Raw genomic sequence first — 24,234 nt, forward strand, 5'->3', positions numbered from 1 at the left:
CATCTGATGCCCATTTTTGAGAGGCCTGAATTATATTTAATAACTTCCTCCTGACATTGTTACATGAATTCTGGCCCTATGAACCCAGCCTGGTTACCCGGGATGATCAGAGACAGGATTCTCTCTGGACGCCATGCCAGCACGTTTGACACCAATTTCAAATCTGCACCCAGTAGTGAGATTGGCCTATAGCAGGCATTTGCAAAGTCAGGGTATCAACCTGTGGGGATGGTCACGAGGCCATGCTTCGCGGCGATCTCGATCATGGCATGTAGTGCCCAAGGCCTCAGCTGGCTTTTCAAAGTGACGGCCGCGATCAGCTTTCAGAATGCCGGCCATGCCGTGCGTGCCCACTCGTCAATGCGGAGGCCCGGAGCCCAGCGGGAAAGACCGCTGGTGTCAGAGGTTTTTTTTTTAAATCGATGCAGTCTTCCTACCTGAAGCGACAGCAGAGAGCAGGTAATGTGCTCTGTACACTGACATCATGTGCTCTGGACATGAGAGCAATTCCAACATTTTATTAGCAGCAAGCAACAGGACTGAATTTTAAATGAATCACTTTGTAATAAGGAAGAGAGGGCCAGAGACGCAACAGGCCAGAATCTCCCAACTAAACGTGCTGGAGAGAGTGACTCAGGGGGAATCCAGAGCAGGACAAAACAGTGGTAGTGTGAGCTCCAGGGCCTCTGGTGAGTGGCCCATTAAGATGAAACTGAAATCAGGAACAAAGCAGTATAAAAAAATTTAAGGTGTGGCTTTATTGATTGTGCCAGTGCAAATCAGGATGCAAAGCCCATGTGTGTTATATACAGGGAAGTACCAGCAAACAAAAGTTTATAACCCTCAAAACTTCAAAGGCATTTGAAGACTAAGCATGGTGAGTTCGAGGACACACTTCCTGATTTTTCCAAAGGAGGCAGTGAGAACTTAAATCGTCAGCTGAAGCCCTCAGCAGAAATGTAACATTTTTTTTATAAATGTTTTTATTGGGTTTTTGAACAAAGTATATTTACCGTTATGAACACAGAATAAGAAATATATATACATATATAGAAGAGAAGGGCATACCCAACCATACCAAAAAAAAGTAATAATAAGAAAGAATATAAAATAGAATAACTGGTAGGGTATTGTGCACACCAGCTCAACAGCAGCAACTCTACAACTGGCAAAATTATTTACAACACAAGTAGACGACTGTTTGTTTGGGGGGGGGGGTGCAGACTGGGGAGGTAAATATACATTTGTGTGCTGGAGAAACAATTACAGTGGGCAATACTCAAATGGGTTTGGTGTTGGTGTTGTCACTTGCTTCTCCCGGACGGATCTCGTTGTCGTCTTGTGCTCACCTCCGCTTCTGCCATTCCTCCCGTCTTTCGCCTGTATTCTCCTTGTTCTCTGTTCCTGGAGATGCCAGGTTTGTTATCGTACCCCGTGCCCTCTTTCCAGCTGTCATTTCCCTGAGAGGTCGGACAGCCAGTCTGCAGTTTTGGGTGGTGCTGCTGACCGCCAATCGTACAGGATTCTACGGGGGGTGATCACGGAGGCAAAGGCAAGGGCGACCGCCCTCCTCTCCAGGGATAGATCTGGCTGGTCTGAAACCCTGAAGACCGCTACTTTCGGGCATGGCTCCACCCTCAACCCCACCACTTTGGACATTACCTCGAAGAAGGCTGTCCAGTACCCTGCAAGTCTGGGGCAAGACCAGAACATGTGGCCATGGTTGGCCGGGCCTCCTTGGCACCGTTCACACCTATCCTCCACCTCCGGGAAGAACCTAGTCATACAGATTCTTGTTAAGTGGGCTCTATGTACCACTTTTAGCTGCGTCAGGCTGAGCCTTGCGCACGTGGAAGTGGTGTTGACCCTGTGCAGTGCTTCGCTCCAGAGTCCCAGCCGATTTCAATTCCCGGGTCCTCCTCCCATTTCTTTCTTGTTGCGTCCAGTACGGTGTCGGCCCTCTCTACCAGTCGGTCATACATGTTGCTACAGTTTCCTTTATCTAGTATGCTTGCGTCCAGTAACTCTTCCAGTAATGTCTCGTGGCGGTTGTGGGTACGTCCTTGTCTCCTTTCGTATGAAGTTTTTGCGTTGTAGATACCTTGGCTCGTTCCCCCTGGCTAGCTGGAATTTGCAGAAATGTTACATTGAATGACAAAGTATGATTTGCCTCTTACATGGTAACTCACCATGTAGCTAAAGAGGAAATGTCCCACACTGTGGAGAGATTAATTCTCCCTGCTTCAGTACGGGCTCAATGAGAGGTTAGCTAAAAAGGTGAAATGAATCCGAGTTAGTGAAAACACAGTGGTTCGCCGAATTTGTGATATTGCTGGGAATTTAGAAGCCCAGCTTATTACTTGTTTAAAATCAGCACCGGAGTTGCGGTGATGCAGAGCTAAGCCGTACGTTCGGTAGCTCCCGCTATTTTTGATTTTTTTGGGCTCTTTTAAGGGCCCGCAGCGGTGCTGGTTGGACTTTTCCCCGGGTGGGAACACATCCACTGTCCTTATCTGCCGGTGGATGGACTGGACCAGGAGCGGAGCGGTCACAAAATCGGCTTTGGAGCAGAGAAAGGTGCGAGGCAGGAAAAGCAAGATGGCGGCGGGCGGGGAACCGGCAGCGTGGCAGCAGTGGGCGGAGGAGCAGCAGGAGCTGCTCCATCGCTGCTTCAGAGAGCTGAAGGCTGAGATCCTCGAACCGTTTAAGGCCTCGCTCAACTCAGACGGCTCAGGGTGTAGAGATCTGAGAGCTACGGCAAAAGGCCTCGGAGAGCGAGGATGAACTCCTGGGCCTGGCAGTGAAGGTGGAGTCGCACGAGGCGCTTCACAAGAAATGGCTGGCAAGGATGGAGGAGATGGAGAACTGATCCCGTCGGAAGAACCTGCGGATTCTGGGCCTCCCGGAGGGGCTGCAAGGTTTGGATTTGGGGCCCTACATGGTTGTGATGCTGAACTCGTTAATGTGCGCGGGGTCGTTCCAAGGACCCCTGGAGCTGGAGGGGGCCCATCGAGTGCTGTTGAGGAAGCCCAGGCCGAACGAGCCGCCTGGGGCGGTGCCGGTCCCGTTTCACTGCTTCGTTGACCGCGAGTGCGTGCTGAGATAGGCGAAGAAGAAAAGGAGCAGCAAGTGGGAGAATGCAGAGATCAGGATCTATCAGGACTGGAGCGCGGAGGTGGCGAAGAGAAGGGCTGGTTTCAATCGGGCGAAGGGAGTGCTTCACAGGAAGGGGGTGAAGTTTGGCCTGCTACAGCCGGCTCACCTCTGGGTTACTTACAAGGACCGCCAGCTCTACTTCGATTCTCCGGAGGAGGCCTGGGCCTTTGTCCAGGCAGAGAAGTTGGACTCGAATTGAGGACTGGGGGGGGGGGGGCTGGGGAATGATATACATAGTCCGGAGGCTCTGTCCTCCTTGGTATCCTTTCGTTTTATTGGCTGTGTTTGATATTGCCTTTTTGCTGTTCTGCTTTTTCGCTTTTTGGGGCTGTTACTTATTTATTGGGGTGCTTTTTTGTTTTTTCACTGTTTTTTCACTGGTGGAGGGTTGGGGAGTTGCTCGCGGTCCTGCTGGGTCATGTGCCTGTCTCTTTCCCGCGTGTTGGGTCGGGGGGGCGGGGTATGGGATGGAAGCGCGGGTTTTTTTCCCGCGTTGGAGGAGTAGTGGGCGGGGACGGCACAGGGAGGGGGGAATGATGGTTGTGTTGCATCGGGGGGGTCGTTGGGATGGCGGGAGCAGCCGGGGTCAGCAGGAGTTGGCTGACTTACGGAAGTACAATGGAAGGGGTTACGCAGCTGGGGGGGGGGGGTACCGGGTTGCTGCTGCAGGGGCCGTAGGGGAACTGCTGATGAGGGGGGGGGGGGGGGGGTCTGCCACCGTGGGGAACGGGCCTGGGGGGTTCTGCAGGCACGTGGTGAGCCGAGGGAGAGCTATGGCTGACCGGCGCAGAGGGAGGGGGAAGACCCCCCAGATTTGGCTGGTGACATGGAACGTGAGGGGGCTGAATGGACCGGTGAAGCGGTCCCGGGTCTTGGCGCACCCGAAGGGGCTGGGAGCAGATGTGGCTATGCTCCAGGAGACGCACCTTAAGGTGGCGGATCAGGTGAGGCTGGGTGGGGCAGGTGTTTCACTCGGGGCTAGATGCGAAGAATCGAGGGGTGACGATCTTAGTTGGCAAGAGCTTGTCGTTTGTTGCGTCGAGTGTGGTGGCGGACAGTGGAGGTAGATACGTAATGGTGAGTGGTAGGCTTCAAGGGGAGCGGGTGGTTCTGGTTAACGTGTATGCCCCCAACTGGGACGACGCGGGCTTCATGCGGCGAATGTTGAGCCGGATCCCGGACCTGGAGACGGGGGGCTTGATCTTGGGGGAGGGGGGGGGGGGACTTTAATACTGTGTTGGATCCAGCTCTGGATCGTTCGAAGTCTAGGACGGGCAAGAGGCCGGCGGCGGCCTCGGTGCTGAGGGGGTTCATGGATCAGATGGGAGGGGTAGACCCCTGGAGGTTTTTGAGGCAGGGAGTTCTCCTTTTTCTCCCATGTCCACCAGGCTTATTCCCGATTTACTTTTTTGTTCTCAGCAGGGCGCTAATCCCGAGAGTGGTGGGGGCGGAGTATTCGACGATTGTCATATCTGATCATGCTCCACATTCGGTGGACCTGGAGCTGGGGGAGGGGAAGGATCAGCGCCCGCTGTGGAGGTTAGATGTGGGGCTTCTGGCAGAGGAGGAAGTATGCGGGTGGGTCCGCAGGGGTATAGAGGGGTATTTGGAAGCCAACGATAACGGGGAGGTGCAAGTTGGGGTGGTTTGGGAAGCGCTGAAGGCGGTGGTTAAAGGGGAGCTGATATCAATTCGGGCGCACAGGGAGAGGGGGGCGAGGGTTGAGAGGGAGAGGTTGGTGGAAGAAATGGTAAGGGTGGACAGGAGGTATGCGGATGTCCCGGAGGAGGGGCTTCTGAGGAAGCGTCGCAGCCTCCAAGCGGAGTTCGATATACTGACCACCCGGAAGGTGGAGGCGCAGTGGAGGAGGGCGCAGGGGGCGGTATCTGAGTATGGGGAGAAGGCAAGTCGGATGCTGGCCCACCAGCTCCGGAAGCGGGAGGCAGCGAGAGAGATAGGGGGAGTCACAGATGCAGGAGGGAACTTGGTGCGGAGTGGCAGGGACATTAATGGGGTGTTCAGATCCTTTTACGAGGGGCTGTACCTGGCGGTGCCCCCTAGGGAGGTGGGCGGGATGGACCACTTTTTGGAGTTCCCAAGAGTAGAGGATGAGCGGGTAGAGAGTCTGGGGGCCCCAATCGAGTTGGAGGCGCTGGGGAGTATGCAGACAGGGAAAGCGCCGGGACCTGATGGGTTCCTGGTGGGGTTCTATAAGAAGTTTTCAGATCTGCTGGGCCCGCTGCTTGTGAGGACCCTGAATGAGGCGAGGGAGGGGGGGGGCTCTGCCCCCGACGATGTCTAGAGCAATAATCTCCCTGATCCTGAAGTGGGATAAGGGACCCCCTCCAGCGTGGGTCTCACAGGCCGATTTCGCTCCTCAACGTGGACGCAAAGTTGTTGGCTAAGATACTGTCCAGGAGGGTGGAAGATGTGGTACCAATGGTTATCCATGAGGACCAAACGGGGTTTGTGACGGGGAGACAGCTGAATGTCAATGTACGGCGGCTTCTTAATGTTATGATGGTGGCGTTGGCGGCTGGGGAGGAGAAGTCGATGGATGCGGAGAAGGCCTTTGACAGGGTGGAGTGGAGCTACCTGTGGGAAGTGCTGAGGAGGTTTGGGTTTGGTGAGGGATTCATTAGCTGGGTGAGGTTGCTGTATAGCTCCCCGGTAGCGAGTGTGGTGACAAATGGGAGGAGGTCGGAGGATTTTCGGCTTTCCCGGAGGATGAGACAGGGCTGCACCTTGTCTCCCCTGCTCTTTGCGTTAGCGATTGAGCCCTTGGCCATGGCGCTGAAGGATTTGAAGAACTGGAGGGGGATTGTGCGGGGGGTGGAGGAGCACCAGTTGTCGTACGCAGATGATTTACTGTTGTACGTTGCGGATCCGGCGGGGGGATGCCAGAGGTGTTGAAGATACTTGGGGAGTTTGGGGATTTCTCAGGTTATAAGCTCAACGTGGGGAAGAGTGAGCTGTTTGTACTGCACCTGGGGGACCAGGAAAGGGAGGTAGGAGAACTCCTGTTGAAAAGGGCGGAGAGGAGCTTTAGATACCTTGGGGTCCAGATAGCAAGGAGCTGGGGGGCCCTGCATAGGCTAAACTTTTCGAGTCTGGTGGGGCTGGTTTAGCTCACTCGGCTAAATCGTTGGCTTTTCAAGCAGGCCAGCAGCACGGTTCGATTCCCGTACCAGCCTCCCCGAACAGGCGCCGGAATGTGGTGACTCGGGGCTTTTCACAGTAACTTCATTGAAGCCTACTCGTGACAATAAGCGATTTTCATTTTTCATTTTTTCAACAGATGGAGGAGGAGTTCAGGAGGTGGGATGCGCTGCCACTCTCTTTGGCGGGTAGGGTCTAGTCAGTTAAGATGACGGTGCTCCCGAGGTTTTTGTTTCTTTTCCAGTGTCTCCCCATATTGATTCCGAAGGTTTTTTTTAAGAGGGTGAATAAGAGTATTCTGGGGTTCGTGTGGGCGCGGAAGACCCCGAGAGTGAGGAGGGTATTCCTGGAGCGAGGAAGGGAGGCAGGCGGCTTGGCGTTGCCCAACTTGTGTGGGTATTACTGGGCTGCGAATGTGGCAATGATTCGTAGGTGGGTGATGGAGGGGGAGGGTGCCACATGGAAGAGGTTGGAGGTGAAGGCCTCATTGCGGGCCCCGATACGGGGCAATCACCGGTTTGCACCAGGGAGAATAGATGGTGGGTTTTTGAGTTGGCATAGGGCAGGCATCAGGCGGATGGGGGACCTTTTCCTCGATGGGAAGTTTGCGACTTTAGATGAGTTGGAGGGGAAGTGGGGTCCCCCCGGGAATGCTTTCAGGTATATGCAGATAAGGGCGTTTGTTAAGCGGCAGGTGGCGGAGTTCCCGCTACTACCGCCTAGGCGGGTGCAGGATAGGGTGCTCTCGGGGACGTGGGTCGGTGAGGGTAGGATCTCGGCAATTTATCAGGTGATGCAGGAGGAGGCCTTGGTGGAAGAGCTGAAAGCGAAGTGGGAGGAGGAGCTAGGGGAGGAGATCGGCGATGGGACGTGGGCGGACGCCCTGGGGAGGGTGAACTCGTCCTCTTCTTGCGCACGGCTCAGCTTAATTCAGCTGAAGGTGCTGCACAGGGCACACATGACTGGGGCCAGGATGAGCTGGTTCTTTGGGGGAGAGGACAGGTGTGGGAGGTGTTCGGGAGGCCCAGCGAACCACACCCACATGTTCTGGGCGTGTCCGGCGTTGGAGGGGTTTTGGAAGGGGGTGGCGGGGACTTTGTCCGAGGTGTCCTTTAAGGGGGCTTGTTTTTGAGACGGTGTGTTTGCTATTGTATTGTATTGTTATTAAGTTATTAATTTATTGCTTTGTATTGGGGGGGGATTTCTCTTTCTGTTTATTTCTATACCTTGTTTACTTTATTGTTGGGAGAAAATTTGTTGTTGAAAAATTTGAATAAAAATTATTTAAAAGAAAATTAATAAAATCAGCACAGGCATTCTGAATACAACTGGATAAAAGTACAGACGTTCCAGATTGCGCAATCTTGTTAGTTTACATGAAGTATGTTTGGCACAATGAAATTGTTGAGGATTTGCTATGCTGCCTGACATTACCAACCCACACAACTGGCACAGAGATTTATGAAGCATTGAATAGTTACATAACTGGAAAGTGCAGGCTCTACTGGGTTCATTAGAGGAATTAGAAGCGATGGAAGAACCAAAGTGACTGGGAAAAACAGCGGAGTTATAATAAGGATTGAGGAGGCAGTTAGTCAGGACATTGTTTGGAATAATTGTTTTATTCACTGTGAAGCATTGGCATCAAAAGGAATTTTAAGCAATCTTGAAGTGGTGTTGAAAGGAATTGTGAAAGTTGTGAATTTTGTTAAATGCAGCGCATTCAATACCAGTCTTTTTGAGACTGTGTTCCGACATGGGGGCCAAGCACGCACATTTAGTGTTCCACGCAGACGTACATTGGCTGTCAATGGATCGGGTAGTAGTCAGAGTTTACAAACAGGTATCAAATCCATGCTTTCCTCCTCGCGAAATCATCCCCACTGGCTGATGCGTTTGGTGATGAAACTTGGATGCTAACTATGTCTTTTCAATTCTAAAAGAACTGAACACCATATTGCAAGGGAAGGATGATGATAGCTTTTGGCACTGTGAAGAAATCAGTTCTTTCCAAAAGTCATTGAAAGCTTGGCTATTGCGGGTGCAAAGCCAAAATTCCTATTTGTCCCTCACCCTGCCTCGACACATCGCAGAAAACCGTGTTAATAAAGGAACTGTCAATAGACCGAGAAGCCTTATTCAATCGCATCTGGCTGCGGTGAACAACAATTCTTGTCGCTACTTTCCAGAGGAGAAGGTTCAGATTTTGAGAGAGAAGAGGTGGGTGAAAAATCCCTTTTGAGTTTGAGACCCCAGAATCAGTTATTAACTTGCAGCTGACTCCGAATGAAGAAACTGAACTTCTGCACCTCAGCTGTGACAGCACATTAAAAACACGGCACAAGTCAATGAGGCTGTCAGCATTCTGGAGTAACGTCTCCGAGGAGTATCCAGAGCTGAGTAAAACAAACATTTTGTTGCTTTTGCCTTTCACAACGACCTACGTGTACGGGGTTGGATTTTCCGTCCTCACAAAGGTGAAGACAGCGCAAAGGAACCGGCTGAACTCCTCACTGATTGGAGTGAGATCATGAGGACCACACAGGCTCACCTGTCACGTTAAAGGTAGGAGAAAATGGTGGGTTACGAAGGTCGTCCGGCATGGGTCCTGAAGGATGGCCGGTTGGTAAAAATGGGTCCTTGGCAAAAATGTTTGAAAACCACTGGCCGATAGGATGCACACTCTTCAGGATTCTTGTCTGCCTTCAAAATTAACTAAATATTTACTCCACAAAGCGAGTATGACAGCAGACCTGCTTCAAATGAGTGGTTATATATACCAATCAAGTCTTTATGGCCCTTATAAAATGCACATCCAAACCATTGAGGCCCAGGCCTAGCCAGATTGTAGCTCCCTTGGGGTAAGACCACTTTCCCCAAAGAAATGGGGGATTCAGAATCGACCTTTGGTCATCAGGAATTGTTGTGGAAGAAGAAACGCTCCATATGTGTCAATGCAACCCCAGACTGGTCTGTGTTTTATATAGGTTGGTATAAATGCCTTATTAATATCCTCCCTCTTAACCATCCAATAACCATTGAAGTTTAGGACAGAGGGAATATCCTCATACCAGGTATCTACTTGATTTATTTCCAAACTGCTGGCTTTAGTTTGGCAACCTTTATACTCCGATCACCACGCTATCAGTCAAGTAGTCCGGTGCCATTCAAATTGCATTAATTTCTTTCAGCGGCGAATGGCTAGGATTCCTGCCGTACTCCCTCTGTTTCAGCCAATTTTACTTCCAACTGACGCTGTCGCTATAACATAGAACATAGAACATAGAACGATACAGCGCAGTACAGGCCCTTCGGCCCTCGATGTTGCACCGACATGGAAAAAAAAAACTAAAGGCCATCTAACCTACACTATGCCCTTGTCATCCATATGCTTATCCAATAAATTTTTAAATGCCCTCAATGTTGGCGAGTTCACTACTGTTGCAGGTAGGGCATTCCACGGCCTCACCACTCTTTGCGTAAAAAACCCACCTCTGACCTCTGTCCTATATCTATTACCCCTCAATTTAAGGCTATGTCCCCTCGTGCTAGCCACCTCCATCCGCGGGAGAAGGCTCTCGCTGTCCACCCTATCTAACCCTCTGATCATTTTGTATGCCTCTATTAAGTCACCTCTTAACCTTCTTCTCTCTAACGAAAACAACCTCAAGTCCATCAGCCTTTCCTCATAAGATTTTCCCTCCATACCAGGCAACATCCTGGTAAATCTCCTCTGCACCCGTTCCAAAGCTTCCACGTCCTTCCTATAATGAGGCGACCAGAACTGTACGCAATACTCCAAATGCGGCCGTACCAGAGTTTGGTACAGCTGCATCATGACCTCATGGCTCCGGAACTCAATCCCTCTACCAATAAAGGCCAACACACCATAGGCCTTCTTCACAACCCTATCAACCTGGGTGGCAACTTTCAGGGATCTATGTACATGGACACCGAGATCCCTCTGCTCATCCACACTACCAAGAATTTTACCATTAGCCAAATATTCCGCATTCCTGTTATTCTTTCCAAAGTGAATCACCTCACACTTCTCCACATTAAACTCCATTTGCCACCTCTCAGCCCAGCTCTGCAGCTTATCTATGTCCCTCTGTAACCTGCAACATCCTTCCGCACTGTCTACAACTCCACCGACTTTAGTGTCGTCTGCAAATTTACTCACCCATCCTTCTGCGCCCTCCTCTAGGTCATTTATAAAAATGACAAACAGCAACGGCCCCAGAACAGATCCTTGTGGTACGCCACTCGTAACTGAACTCCATTCTGAACATTTCCCATCAACTACCACTCTCTCTGTCTTCTTTCAACTAGCCAATTTCTGATCCACATCTCTAAATCACCCTCAATCCCCAGCCTCCGTATTTTCTGCAATAGCCGACCGTGGGGAACCTTATCAAACGCTTTACTGAAATCCATATACACCACATCAACTGCTCTACCCTCGTCTACCTGTTCAGTCACCTTCTCAAAGAACTCGATAAGGTTTGTGAGGCATGACCTACCCTTCACAAAACCATGCTGACTATCCCTAATTATATTATTCCTATCTAGATGATTATAAATCGTATCTTTTATAATCCTCTCCAAGACTTTACCCACCACAGACGTTAGGCTCACCGGCCTATAGTTACCGGGCTTATCTCTACTCCCCTTCTTGAACAAAGGGACCACATTTGCTATCCTCCAGTCCTCTGGCACTATTCCTGTAGCCAATGATGACCTAAAAATCAAAGCCAAAGGCTCAGCAATCTCTTCCCTGGCTTCCCAGAGAATCCTAGGATAAATCCCATCCGGCCCCGGGGACTTATCTATTTTCACCTTGTCCAGAATTGCCAACACTTCTTCCCTACGCACCTCAATGCCATCTATTCTAATAGCCTGGGTCTCAGCATTCTCCTCCTCAATATTATCTTTTTCTTGAGTGAATACTGACGAAAAGTATTCATTTAGTATCTCGCTTATCTCCTCAGCCTCCACACACAACTTCCCACCACTGTCCTTGACTGGCCCTACTCTTACCCTAGTCATTCTTTTATTCCTGACATACCTATAGAAAGCTTTTGGGTTTTCCTTGATCCTACCTGCCAAAGACTTCTCATGTCCCCTCCTTGCTCGTCTCAGCTCTCTCTTTAGATCCTTCCTCGCTTCCTTGTAACTATCAAGCGCCCCAACTGAAACTTCACGCCTCATCTTCACATAGGCCTCCTTCTTCCTCTTAACAAGAGATTCCACTTCTTTGGTAAACCACGGTTCCCTCGCTCGACCCCTTCCTCCCTGCCTGACTGGTACGTACTTATCAAGAACATGCAATAGCTGTTCCTTGAACAAGCTCCACATATCCAGTGTGCCCAACCCTTGCAGCCTACTTCTCCAACCAACACATCCTAAGTCATGTCTAATGGCATCATAATTGCCCTTCCCCCAGCTATAACTCTTGCTCTGCGGGGTATACTTATCCCTTTCCATCACTAACGTAAAGGTCACCGAATTGTGGTCACTGTCTCCAAAGTGTTCACCTACCTCCAGATCTAACACCTGGCCTGGTTCATTACCCAAAACCAAATCCAAAGTGGCCTCACCTCTTGTTGGCCTGTCAACATATTGTGTCAGAAAACCCTCCTGCACACATTGTACAAAGAACGACCCATCCAATGTACTCGAACTGTCACTTGCCAACAGCCCCTCCACAAACCACCTTCAACTTAGGCTGACCGCACTGCACGTATGCAAATTTCCCCAGAACAGCTGATCAGTAGCTCTGCTCTGCTGCCCTCTGCTGGTTGCTTGCCTTTACTCAAACTCCTTGGGTCTTCTTCGCAGGTTCACCTTCAACTTAGGCTGACCGCACTGCACGTATGCAAATTTCCCCAGAACAGCTGATCAATAGCTCTGCTCTGCTGCCCTCTGCTGGTTCAAATTACAAACATTTTACGCCTTTTTGGTGGCCTCCACGAAATGACCACCTCCTCCATGATCATCCTCAACACTGGTGCCCCACAAGGTTGTGTCCTCAGCCCCCTACTATACTCCTGATACACCTATGACTGTGTGGCCAAATTCCCCATCAACTCAATTTTCAAATTTGCTGATGATATCACCGTAGTGGGTCAGATTTCAAACAATGCCGAGTTAGAGTACAGGAATGAGATAGAGAATCTGGTGAACTGGTGCGATGACAATAATCTCTCCCTCAATGTCAACAAAACGAAGGAGATTGTCATCGACTTCAGGAAGCGTAGTGGAAAACATGCCCCTGTCTACATAAATGGGAACAAAGTAGAAAGGGTCGAGAGCTTCAAGTTTTTAGGTGTACAGATCACCAACAGCCTGTCCTGGTCCCCCCATGCCGACACTATAGTTAAGAAAGCCCACCAACGACTCTACTTTCTCAGAAGACAAAGGAAATTTGGCATGTCAGCTACGACCCTCACCAACTTCTACAGATGCACCATACATAGAAAGCATTCTTTCTGGTTGTATCACAGCTTGGTATGGAGCCTGCTCTGCCCAAAACCGCAGGAAACTACAAACGGTCTTGAATGTAGCCCAGTCCATCACGCAAACCAGCCTCTCATCCATTGACTCTATCTATAATTCCCGCTGCCTCAGAAAGGCAGCCAGCATAATTAAGGACCCCACGCACCCTGGACATACTCTCTTCCACCTTCTTCCGTCAGGAAAAAGATACCAAAGTTTGAGGTCACGTACCAACCGACTCAAGAACAGCTTCTTCCCTATTACCATCAGACTTTTGAATGGACCTACCTCGTATTAAATTGATCTTTTCTCTACACCTTGCCATAACTGTAACATTATATTCTGCAGTCTCTCCTTCCATCACTATGTACGGTATGCATTGTTTGTACAGCATGCATGAAACAATGCTTTTCACTGTATACTAATACATGTGACTAAGTCAAATCAAATCAAATGATCAAACCCCTAACTTAAGCCTTGCTGATTTCCCACAGGATTGAGGGGCTTGTTGACAGAGTAGAAAAGGTCAAATTCAGTAGGAAGACAGACATGTGATCAGGAGATCATAATACTACCTGTAGAGCAGGAAGTCACTGAGTGTAGGATTGTTTTTGGCATCAAAAAATTGTATTCTAGAATGACATTAGTGGGGAGCAGAGAGCAAGGTGAACTCTTTAGAATGTAGTGTTCTCCACACATCCAAATATCCTTCCTCCTCTCAAACCAATGCTAAGGCCTTTGCCTGTTGGGTGGGATGATTTTTTATTAGGGGAGTTTGATCATCAAAGGGTTAAGTTGACGGTTGAAGTCCCCACTGATAAAGGAATTAATCGATGCTAATTCAGCAAAGTCCATGGAGATTTTAGTGTCTAAATCGGAGGAGTAGTTTTGGGGACTATAGGCATTCATTATCGAGACACATCCCCAATGCAATAGCCCCTTGACAATCATATACCTACCCACGCCCATCCCTCTCAAAGCCCTCCATTTTAAAAGTCACGTTTTTATTGACTAACACTGCAACACCTTGGCTACTGGTGGAGAATGAGGCAAAAAACGCCAGCCCCGCCCTGTCCCTCTTCAATTTTAGGTGCTCCTTGCCATTTAAACAAGTTTCCTGTCAACATTTTCTTAACGGAAATCAAAACCTTTCTTCCTGTTAATACAACTAAAGTGAGTATAGGATATTGACATAAATAGAGAAAAGGCTTACAAGGCAGAGATTTTCGTGCCCCCGCGCGAGCATTCACCAGTGGAAAAGCAAAAAGTGCAGAGGATACCAGAAGCCTGCAGAGGGATTTGGATAGGTTAAGTAAATGGGCTAGGGTCTGGCAGATGGAATACAATGTTGACAAATGTGAGGTTATCCATTTTGGTAGGAATAACAGCAAAAGGGATTATTATTTAAATGATAAAATATTAAAACATGCTGCTGTGCAGAGAGACCTGGGTGTGCTAGTGCATGAGTTGCAAAATGTTGGTTTACAGGTGCAACAGATGATTAAGAAGGCAAATGGAATTTTGTCCTTCATTGCTAGAGGGATGGAGTTTAAGACTAGGGAGGTTATGCTGCAATTGTATACGGTGTTAGTGAGGCCACACTTGGAGTATTGTGTTCAGTTGTGGTCTCCTTACTTGAGAAAGGATGTACTGGCGCTGGAGGGTGTGCAGAGGAGATTCATGAGGTTAATCCCAGAGCTGAAGGAGTTGGATTACGAGGAAAGGTTGAGTAGACTGGGACTGTACTCGTTGGAATTTAGAAGGATGAGGGGGGATCTTATAGAAACATATAAAATTATGAAGGGAATAGATAGAAAAGATGCGGGCAGGTTGTTTCCACTGGCGGGCGAAAGCAGACTAGGGGGCATAGCCTCAAAATAAGGGGAAGTAGATTTAGGACTGAGTTTAGGAGGAACTTCTTCACCCAAAGGGTTGTGAATCTATGGAAATCCTTGCCCAGTGAAGCAGTAGAGGCTCCTTCATTAAATGTTTTTAAGATAAAGATCGATAGTTTTTTTAAAGAATAAAGGGATTAAGGGTTATGGTGTTCGGGCCGGAAAGTGGAGCTGAGTCCACAAAAGATCATCTATGATCTCATTGAATGGAGGAGCAGGCACGAGCTGCCAGATGGCCTACTCCTGCTCCTAGTTCTTATTTTCTTATGATACCTGAAAGAGGAGGAGGGATGCTAGAAGGCTGAGGAGAGAAGGAAATGCCATCCCTCGCAAACAGAGAATTGATGAATGTTGGTGGCACAAGCCATCCGTGATGCACGTATTTGTAAAATTGCTGTAGTTTAAGGGGGTATTAACCGGCCTTATTTCCAAGCAGTAATAAGTGTTCAAATTCACTGTAAAGCTTAGTTCTAACAATGCAGCCAAATGTTTCCACCCTTGCAATTCAGTTTGCACAAAATGTAGCTAGACTTGTTCCACAATGCAGCAATCTGTTTGTTACTCCTTGCCCAACACCAGGTACATTTTGCAGAGCACTAGCTTCATTTCATTATGTAGAACACTGTAAATTTGGAAGCCAAGATCAATAATTAGGCATGCTAGGGACAGGAAAGACTGTCCCCTGGTTAGCCGTAGGGTTCAAACATGTTGTATGAACTTTATAACCTTTCTTGCTCCTGGCCTAACTTTATTTTTTTGCAAAAAAGCCACCTTGTTCCCTCTTAAATTTACTGGATTGCAGCAACTTCACAGCATTTATTTCATTTTAGTGACGAGGCAGTCAGCGTGATTGCATTTTTTTGTGAAGGCAACAGCGGAGTTATGCAGTTTGGCCAACAACGTTTAATCGCGCATCTTTCCTCCTCACATAATCAGAGAATAATGCAGTGCAGAAGAGGTCCTTTAGCCCATTGAGCCTGCAACAACGTATGAAAGACACCTGACCTGCCTACCTAATCCCATTTGCCAGCACTTGGCCCATAGCCTTGAATGTTACGACGTGCCAAGTGCTCATCCAGGTACTTGTTTTAAAGGATGTGAGGCAACCCGTCTCCACCACCCCCACAGACAGGGCACCCTAAGTTTTGACTCTTTTTGCACATGAATAATGGATGGTAATGCCATTATCCTTGACGTTATGTGACAGAAAACCCTAGCCCATTAACTACAGTCTGAATTATGGTAGCCATGATGTGGAGATGCCGGCGTTGGACTGGGGTGAGCACAGTATGAATTCTTAAAACACCAGGTTAAAGTCCAACAGGTTTGATTCGAATCACTAGCTTTTGGAGCACTGCTCCTTCCTCGGGTTCCTCATTCACCTGAGGAAGGAGCAGTGTTCCGAAAGCTAGTGATTTGAAACAGACCTGTTGGACTTTAACCTGGTGTTGTAAGAATTCATACTGTGCTCAACCTTCTGAACAACCTTCATTTATGTAGTGTCTGTGACATAGAAAGAAATGTCCCAAGGCAATTCACACCCGATGAACGCCTATTAAGGCAAGGTGATTGAAGGGTTTTTTTTTAAATGTGTTCATAGATGTTGGCATCAGTGGCTGGGTCAGCATTTATTGCCCATCCCTGAGGGCATTTAAGAGTCAACCAGATTGCTGTGCATCTGGAGTCACAATGTAGTCCAGACCAGGTAAGGGTGACAGAATTTGTTCCTGAAAGGACATTAATGAACCAGAAGGCTTTTATGACGATCAACAATGGTTTCATGGTGATCATTAGACTTTTCATTCCAGATATTTATTGAATTCAGATGTTACCATCTGCCGTGGTGGGATTCAAGCCCGGGATTCCGGAGCATTATTACCCTGGATTACTAGTCCAGCAACAATACCACTATGCCACCGCCTCCCCAATGCTTTTAAAGGAATAAAGTGGGTTTAAAAAGGGCTTTGCAGAGCATAGGACCTAGAGTGCTAAAGTTACATTTCCCAATGATAAGGCAAAGAGAGAGAGCAGTTCAAAACCAGTCCAGAATTGATGGAATGGAAAGTTGAGAATGAGTATTGGAAACTGAGATGAGTTCATACACACCCATCATAAATGAAATGTTGCTCTTGAAAAGCAAAGGTGGTGTATTATTGTCACTTAATTTCATACTTGGATTTCAAAAACTAACCTAATTGTGTTTTTTTGTAGGTTTGTTAGTGTGAACTTATTTTCGCATTGTGATACACGCAGACTGCTCAAGGTTCTTCCGAAGAAAGAAGTTCATGGAAGGAGACTGGTAGTCCGCTACTTTACTTCACCGAATTACTGGTATTTTGAATCGCAATTCCAAAGGGGTGAGTTTTCTGAACATTTGAAGTTCTAGCCATCTGGCAGTTTCAGGAGTCCGGCTCATGTGGAGCTTCTAATTGTGGAATAATATTAGGCATTTTGGTTAAGGACTTCAGCTGATGATTTAAGTTCTCACAATATACTTCGAAAAATCAAGAGGTTTGTCCTCTCATTCACCATGCTTAGTCTTCAAATGCCTTTGAGGTTTTGATGGTTTTAAACTCTTGACACACATATAATTCACATGAGCTTGGCCTCCTGATTTGCAATGGCACAATTAAAAACGCCATACCTCAAGAAATCAGTTTTATACAACTTTTTTCCCCGATTAGGCTTTTTACCAGAGGCTGTCGCGCTCTGTACAGAGCCAACACTAGAAATTTTCTTCCCTGTTGTGAACTCTCCTGTGCAGCTCTCTAGATCTGGCCAATAGGTTCTGTGCCTATTTGAGTCTCTGGCCGTCTCTTCCTTGTAACAAAACGATCCATCTTCGTCATCTTGCCTTGCTTGCTGGCAGCTAGAAAATGGCAGAAGCTCTCCTCTGTTTTTGCATGGATGTACAGGGTGCTTGACGTCCAGTGTACTGCACGTTGCTGCCACTTCTGGCTCGAAGACTGCACTGGTTGCAATTAAAGACTGGTAGCGGCAGCTGCCATTCTCAATTTAAAAGCCGGTAGTGGCCATCGGGACGATCTTGAGAATGCCGCTGCCAATCGCTCCATGGCCGTCCCGACACCTGCCACCCATGGGTCACAACCCACTCTTTGAAACACCCTGCCCTAAGATGTGCCTACACAGCTGGTTCAGGAAAAATGGCATTTGGGGAGAAAAAGATCAGGATTAATTCAATTGTTGCAGGCGAAGCAGAAAGCTTACTTGAATTAAATAGTGAGAAAATATTAATGGATGAGAAAGGGAAAGAAAAAGGCTTTGAGGTTACTTAGGATGGACTTGCAGAAGGGGCAAAGGGCATCAAATTGAATGAAAACTTCCAACACAAAAAAAGCAGGTGCATATTACAAACTAATTGGAGTTAGCATTTTAGCAGTTAGCATTTTGTGAATTGAAAAATTATCTAGAAAAAGATTGAGTGTTGAAAACAGTAATCAATATGTAGGGATGTGCTATTATGGCCATGGAGCTCCATCGAGGTATTAGATAAGATTTAAAACTTTATCTCTCCGAAAATGTTAATAACCAGGAGCATTGATTTGGGGAACCGAATGGTGGAATGACAGTTTTTAACAAAACTTTATTGTCATAGTGGGAGAACGTAAGGGTAGCCTAGAACGGGATTCAGTTGAATGGGAATGATCAATTGTCTAAAAGTAGAGTGGAAATATTGAGACAGGGAAAGAATTTTTCATTTACCGCGGTATCCCAATTTCAAACCTTTGTCTTTCCTGTTTATCTGGTAATATTTTCCCACTTAAAATTTCAACTTAACCGTCTAAATCTACTCCTGTAGTTTGTTTAAACTGCTACAAGCGGGTGTAAGGTCATCTCCAGGTCATCTAATTTTAGTGATGTTCAGGGTTATACAATACCCAGGACAAGGACAACAGGGAGATCTATCTTGCTCTTAAGACCATAAGACGTAGGAGCAGAATTATCCCACTCAGCCCACCGGGTCTGCTCCACCATTCAATCATGGTTGATACTTTTCTCATCCCCATTCTCCTGCCTCCTCGCCATAACCCCTGATCCCCTTATTAATCAAGAACATATCTATCTCTGAGGGGGACTTCCGGTGGCGGCTATGAGGGAGTAAGTCGCACATTTGGTTAGAAGGGCAAAGGGCGCATGGGGAGAAGGCCAGCAGAATGCTTACACAACAACTAAGAAAGAGAGAAGCGGCTAGAGAAATAGGAAAGGTAGTTGACGGGGAAGGAAAGCTGGTGGGGGACCCGGTAGGACTGTACAAGGTGTTTAGGGACTTCTATAGCAAGCTGTACACCTCGGAACCCCCCACGGGACCGGAGGGGATGCGGCGGTTTTTGGACGGACTGACCTTCCCAAGAGTAGGTAGGGGGTTGGTGAATGGGCTGGGGGCCCCGATCAGGACCAAAGAAGTACTGGGGCGGCCTGAAGGTCATGCAGTCGGGTAAAGCCCCGGGGCTGGACGAATACCCGGTGGAGTTCTATAAAAAGTTCTCCGAGAAAGTGGTGCTGGTCAGGGTGTTCAACGAGGCAAGAGACAGAGGGGTCTTACCCCTGACGATGTCGCAGGCTACTATCTCGCTTATACTGAAGCGGGATAAAGACCCGGAGGCATGTGGGTCCTATAAGCTGATCTCTTTGAGCAACGCAGACACTAAGTTACTGGCCAAGATCTTGCCGTCTAAAATTGAGGACTTTGTAACGGACGTGATTGTGGAGGACCAAACCGGGTTCGTAAAGGGCAGGCAACTGGTGGCTAATCTAAGGAGGCTGCTCAATGTGATTATGATGCCCCCAGAGAGCAGGGGGCAGAGGTAGTGGTAGCAATGGATGCTGAAATGGTTTTCGACCGGGTTGAATGGGACTATTTGTGGGAGGTGCTGGGACGTTTTGGGTTCAGGGTGGGATTCATCGACTGGGTTAAGCTGCTATATCTGGCCCCAGAAGCTAGTGTGAGGACGAACAGGATGACATCTGACTACTTCAGACTGCACCGCGGGACTAGACAGGGATGCCCCCTCTCCCCGCTGCTGTTTGCGCTGGCTATAGAGCCGCTGGCAATTGCTCTGAGAGCTACAAGGGACTGGAAAGGGCTGGTCTGGGGGGAAGTTGAACATAAAGTCTTGTTATACGCGGATGACCTGCTGTTATACATGTCAGACCCAATGGTGGGGATGGACAGAATCATGAAACCCCTGAGGGAATTTGGTCGATTCTCAGGATATAAATTGAACATGGCAAAGAGCGCGTTGTGGGTAGTGCAGGTGAAGGGTCAGGAGAGTAGGCTGAGGGGGCTGCCGTTTAGGCTGGTAGGGGAAAGCTTCAGATATTTAGGGATACAAGTAGCACGGTACTGGGGTAAATTGCATAAGCTAAACTTGTCCCGGCTGGTGGAGCAAGTGAGGGACAAGTTCCGGAGATGGGATGCGCTCCCACTGTCATTGGCGGGGAGAGTGCAGACGGTGAAGGTGACGATTCTCCTGAGATTCTTGTTCGTAATTCAGTGTCTCCCCATTTTCATCCCGCAGTCCTTCTTTATGAGGCTAGATAAAATTATCCTGGGATTTGTTTGGGAGGGAAAGTCCCCATGGGTGAGGAAGGCGATGCTCAAGAGGAACCGAGGGGAGGGGGGGGGGGGGGGGGGGGGGGGGGGTGCTGGCATTGCCGAACTTTAGCAATTACTACTGGGCAGCTAACATAGCCATGGTAAGGAAATGGATGGTGGGTACAGGGTCGGTTTGGGGCGGATGGAGGCTGCTTCGTGCATGGGCACCAGTTTGGCAGCCTTGGTTACGGCGCCTCTGCCGCTCCAGCCGGCACAATACTCCACCAGCCCTATAGTGGTGGCGGCTCTACGGATCTGGGGCCAGTTGCAGAGGCATATAGGGGAAGTGAGAGCATCGGTTTGGTATCCAATCTGTGGCAACCACCGATTTGCCCCGGGGAATATGGACGGTGAGTTCCGACCATGGCGGAGGACGGCGATTGCGAGAATGGGCAATCTGTTCCTGGAAGGGAGCTTCCCGAGCATGAGGGCGTTGGAGAAGGAGGTCGAGCTGGCGAGAGGGAATGATTTCAGGTACTTGCAGGTGCGGGATTTTGTACGCAGACTGGTACCATCCTTCCCACGCCTCCCACCAAGGGGGATTCAGGACTGGGTAGTTTCCAGAGTAGAGGGGAGAGTCCCCGACATTATAAAGAACTAATGGGAACAGAGGAGAAACAGACCGAAGAACTGAAGCTTAAGTGGGAGGAGGAGCTTGTGGGGGAGATAGAGGACAGCATATGGGCAGACGCTTTAAGTAGAGTAAACACGACCGCAACATGCGCCAGGCTCAGTCAGATCCAGTTTAAGGTCGTACATCGGGCCCACATGACGGTGGCCCGGATGAGCAAATTCTTTTGGCTGGAGGACAAATGTGCTAGATGTGACAGAGGACCAGCGAATCATGTGCACATGTTCTGGGCATGTCCTAAACTCAGGGGGTACTGGCAGGGATTCGCGGACGTCATGTTCCGGTATTGAAGACTAGGGTAGCAATGAATCCTGAGGTGGCAATTTTGGGGCTTTTGGAGGCCCCGGGATTCCAGGAGGAGAAAGAGGCCGACGTCTTGGCCTTTGCTTCCCTGGTAGCCCGACGACAAATACTGTTGGCATGGAGGGACTCAAAGCCCCCGAAGTCTGAAGAATGGCTTTCGAACATGGCGAGCTTTCTCGGGCCGGAGAAAATTAAAGTTCGCCTTGAGAGGATCGCTGTCGGGGTTCGCGCGGGGTGGCGGGGGCGAGGTGGGGTTAGGGTAGCATAGAGTTGGGTGTTGCTTAGGCAGGTTTTTGCGAGAGGGGAGCCAATGCTTGCATTATGCCTTGTTTGCTTTTTGTACACTACGGTATAATGTTGCTGTTTTATATGCCAAAAATACCTCAATAAAATTGTTTATTAATAAAAAAGAACATGTTTATCTCTGTCTCAAAGACACTCGGTGATTTGGCCTCCACGGCATTATGCGGCAAAGAGTTCCATAGATTCACCACTTGATTGCAGTAGGGACCTTATTTTGACTCCTTGTACAATAGTGCAGAGTTCCCCAATACTCCAGCCAGGGATAATCCATTCATTTGTCAGCCTGTGGTTATGTGCTGAAGTCTCTGGAGTAGGATCTGAACCAATAACCTTCCGATCCAGATGCGGAAGTGTCACGAGTGAGCCAAAGCTGACACATTTAGAATGTTGTGTTTGGCTGAGGGCACTTTGCTTCAGGAAGGAGGACAAACCTTGGAGAAGATTCATTTAGGTGATTCTAGGAATGAAGATATGAAGAAAGGTCAGATAAACTGAAACTGAAAAGAGATTGCGATCTGATAGATATGCTCAGAATTGAGGGATTTGATGAAGCACAGCAGGGATGATGGCATCTTGAGGGGCAAGTTGGGACGTTTGAAAAATGAAAATCGCTTATTGTCACGAGTAGGCTTCAATGAAGTTACTGTGAAAAGCCCCTAGTCGCCACATTCCGGCGCCTGTCCGGGGAGGCTGGTACGGGAATCGAACTGTGCTGCTGGCCTGCTTGGTCTGCTTTAAAAGCCAGCGATTTAGCTAAACCAGCCCCTTGAAGCTGAGGCAACTGTACAGGGAAAGAGTAGGGAAGTGGGATTATTTATGCATTGTTGGTTTATTTCGCTGACTATTAAAGGTGCCTGATTCATCGGTACAATATTGTTTTTTACAGCAATGGAAAAATCAAAGTTGCATTTAACGAAGAATCATGTATTTACTCCTGGTATTACTATGAATACATTAGAAGAAGATGATGGAGGTATGTTTGACCCACTTGAATATTCTCATACCATTGTTTTGTGTCTTGCTCGTGGGTACACCCCAAGTATGTTTCCATTCACTAATCGTTCCCTCTATCGTGCAGGCATTGGCAGCTTGCTGCCCATGGTTTCCATAGAAACTGCTGACTATTATTGAGTTGCCCAAATGGTTATTATTTCTGGGTGATCATTGTCTACTGACGGCTATTTAGTACTGGGAGTAAAAGCCGGCACCCTGCTGCTGTAAGACATGCTGCAGGATATTGATTCAGAGTTGGAGCATTGACTATTTTTCCCTTGATCAGTTGCTTAAGCCAATATTACCAGAGTGTGTTTTCTCTGACTAGGATCATTAAACTAAGTATGGAGGGAGGGCATAACCCTGATATTTCCCCTTTTTGTATAGTTACTCTCTGGATGACGTTGTTGAGCCATGGAGGATGTTTCTTTCCCCATGTGGGTTACTCAATTCCATAGTCATCTGTTGTTATTGAATACTGGGAATAGTGCTTCTGTGTGGCCAAATCTGCATCAACATCTGTGACTCAGAAGAAAGTGGAAAATTGCAATTTTGCTTCATTGCCTAATAGTCAATAAGTGATCATAAATAATTTGAAAGTTTTGATTGTTTATTTGGAAAATGAAAATACGTCATTTGGAGCATAAACGGATGAGAAAAAATGATTGGCTTATGAACCCAACAACCAAATTTCTTGAAGTACAAATGAAGAATTTGACTTATGGCATATTTAGTCTCCTAGAGAAAGAAATCTGCCGAACTGTTAATAAATGGTCCCATATAGAATGAGTGTTATGGACCAATACATTTCACAGCAGTACTTGTGCATTCTCAATTTGCATGCTAGAATGGCTAAACGTAAATCCGCGATGCATACAATATCTTAAACATCCATCTATAATCCAGAATACCTTTTCCGAGAAATTCAGTCAGGATTGGATTCATGCAAAGTATTTCATTCTAATTAAATTTCTGTGTACATTTGGAGCCCATTTTTATAAAACAGTTGTGTTTAAGAGCTGATGAAATGTAGGAATGATTTTCTCATCCCGAAGTAGCATGTCTTCATAGACCACGGAAATAGCTGTCTTTGAAAATTCACTTGCTAATTTACTTTCTGTTTCTCAATCCCTTGGGAGCAATATCCCAAGTACTTGGCATATTGGGTGAATGCTAGTAAAATCAAATCACGATGGACAGAAAACAAATGAACATTTAAATATTTAATATTATAACCTCAACATAGCTATCAGGTGAGATTGACTTTTTCTGTGCAGGGTGTTCCCAGTTGCACTAATGCCAGATATGACAAGGTCCCTCATGACAGACTGGTACAAAAGTTGAAGTCACACGGGATCAGAGGTGAGCTGGCAAGATGGATACAGAACTGGCTAGGTCATAGAAGGCAGAGAGTAGTAATGGAAGGGTGCTTTTCTGATTGGAGGGCTGCGGCTAGTGGTGTTCCGCAGGGATCAGTAACGTTTAAGGGGCATCTTGACAAATACATGAATAGGATGGAAATAGAGGGATACGGACCCCGGAGGTGTAGAAGATTTTTGTTTCGGCAGGCAGCATGGTCGGCGCAGGCTTGGAGGGCCGAAGGGCCTGTTCCTGTGCTGTACTTTTCTTTGTTCTTTTATATCTAGCCGGTGATCTGTGTTTGTGGAAATGTGTCATTG

General features: G+C 47.9%; 1 protein-coding gene across 4 annotated transcripts in view; it reads left to right on the forward strand.

Annotated features, from left to right (window-relative positions):
* The window catches only part of LOC119978657 (cleavage and polyadenylation specificity factor subunit 7-like), a 74,961-nt gene that overhangs the window by 14,392 nt on the left and 36,335 nt on the right, over nucleotides 1-24,234 (forward strand). For all 4 annotated transcript variants that reach the window (XR_005463521.1, XR_005463522.1, XR_005463524.1 and 1 more), the window contains exons 4-5: nucleotides 16,920-17,065; nucleotides 22,449-22,535. Coding sequence is in view for 1 of the 4 variants with exons in the window: in XM_038820444.1 (XP_038676372.1) it covers nucleotides 16,920-17,065; nucleotides 22,449-22,535 (233 nt within the window). In the remaining 3 variants the exon portion in view is untranslated. The remainder of the gene's footprint in view (nucleotides 1-16,919; nucleotides 17,066-22,448; nucleotides 22,536-24,234) is intronic.

The sequence above is a fragment of the Scyliorhinus canicula genome, chromosome 15, assembly GCF_902713615.1.
Source record: "Scyliorhinus canicula chromosome 15, sScyCan1.1, whole genome shotgun sequence".
NCBI lineage: Eukaryota > Metazoa > Chordata > Chondrichthyes > Carcharhiniformes > Scyliorhinidae > Scyliorhinus > Scyliorhinus canicula.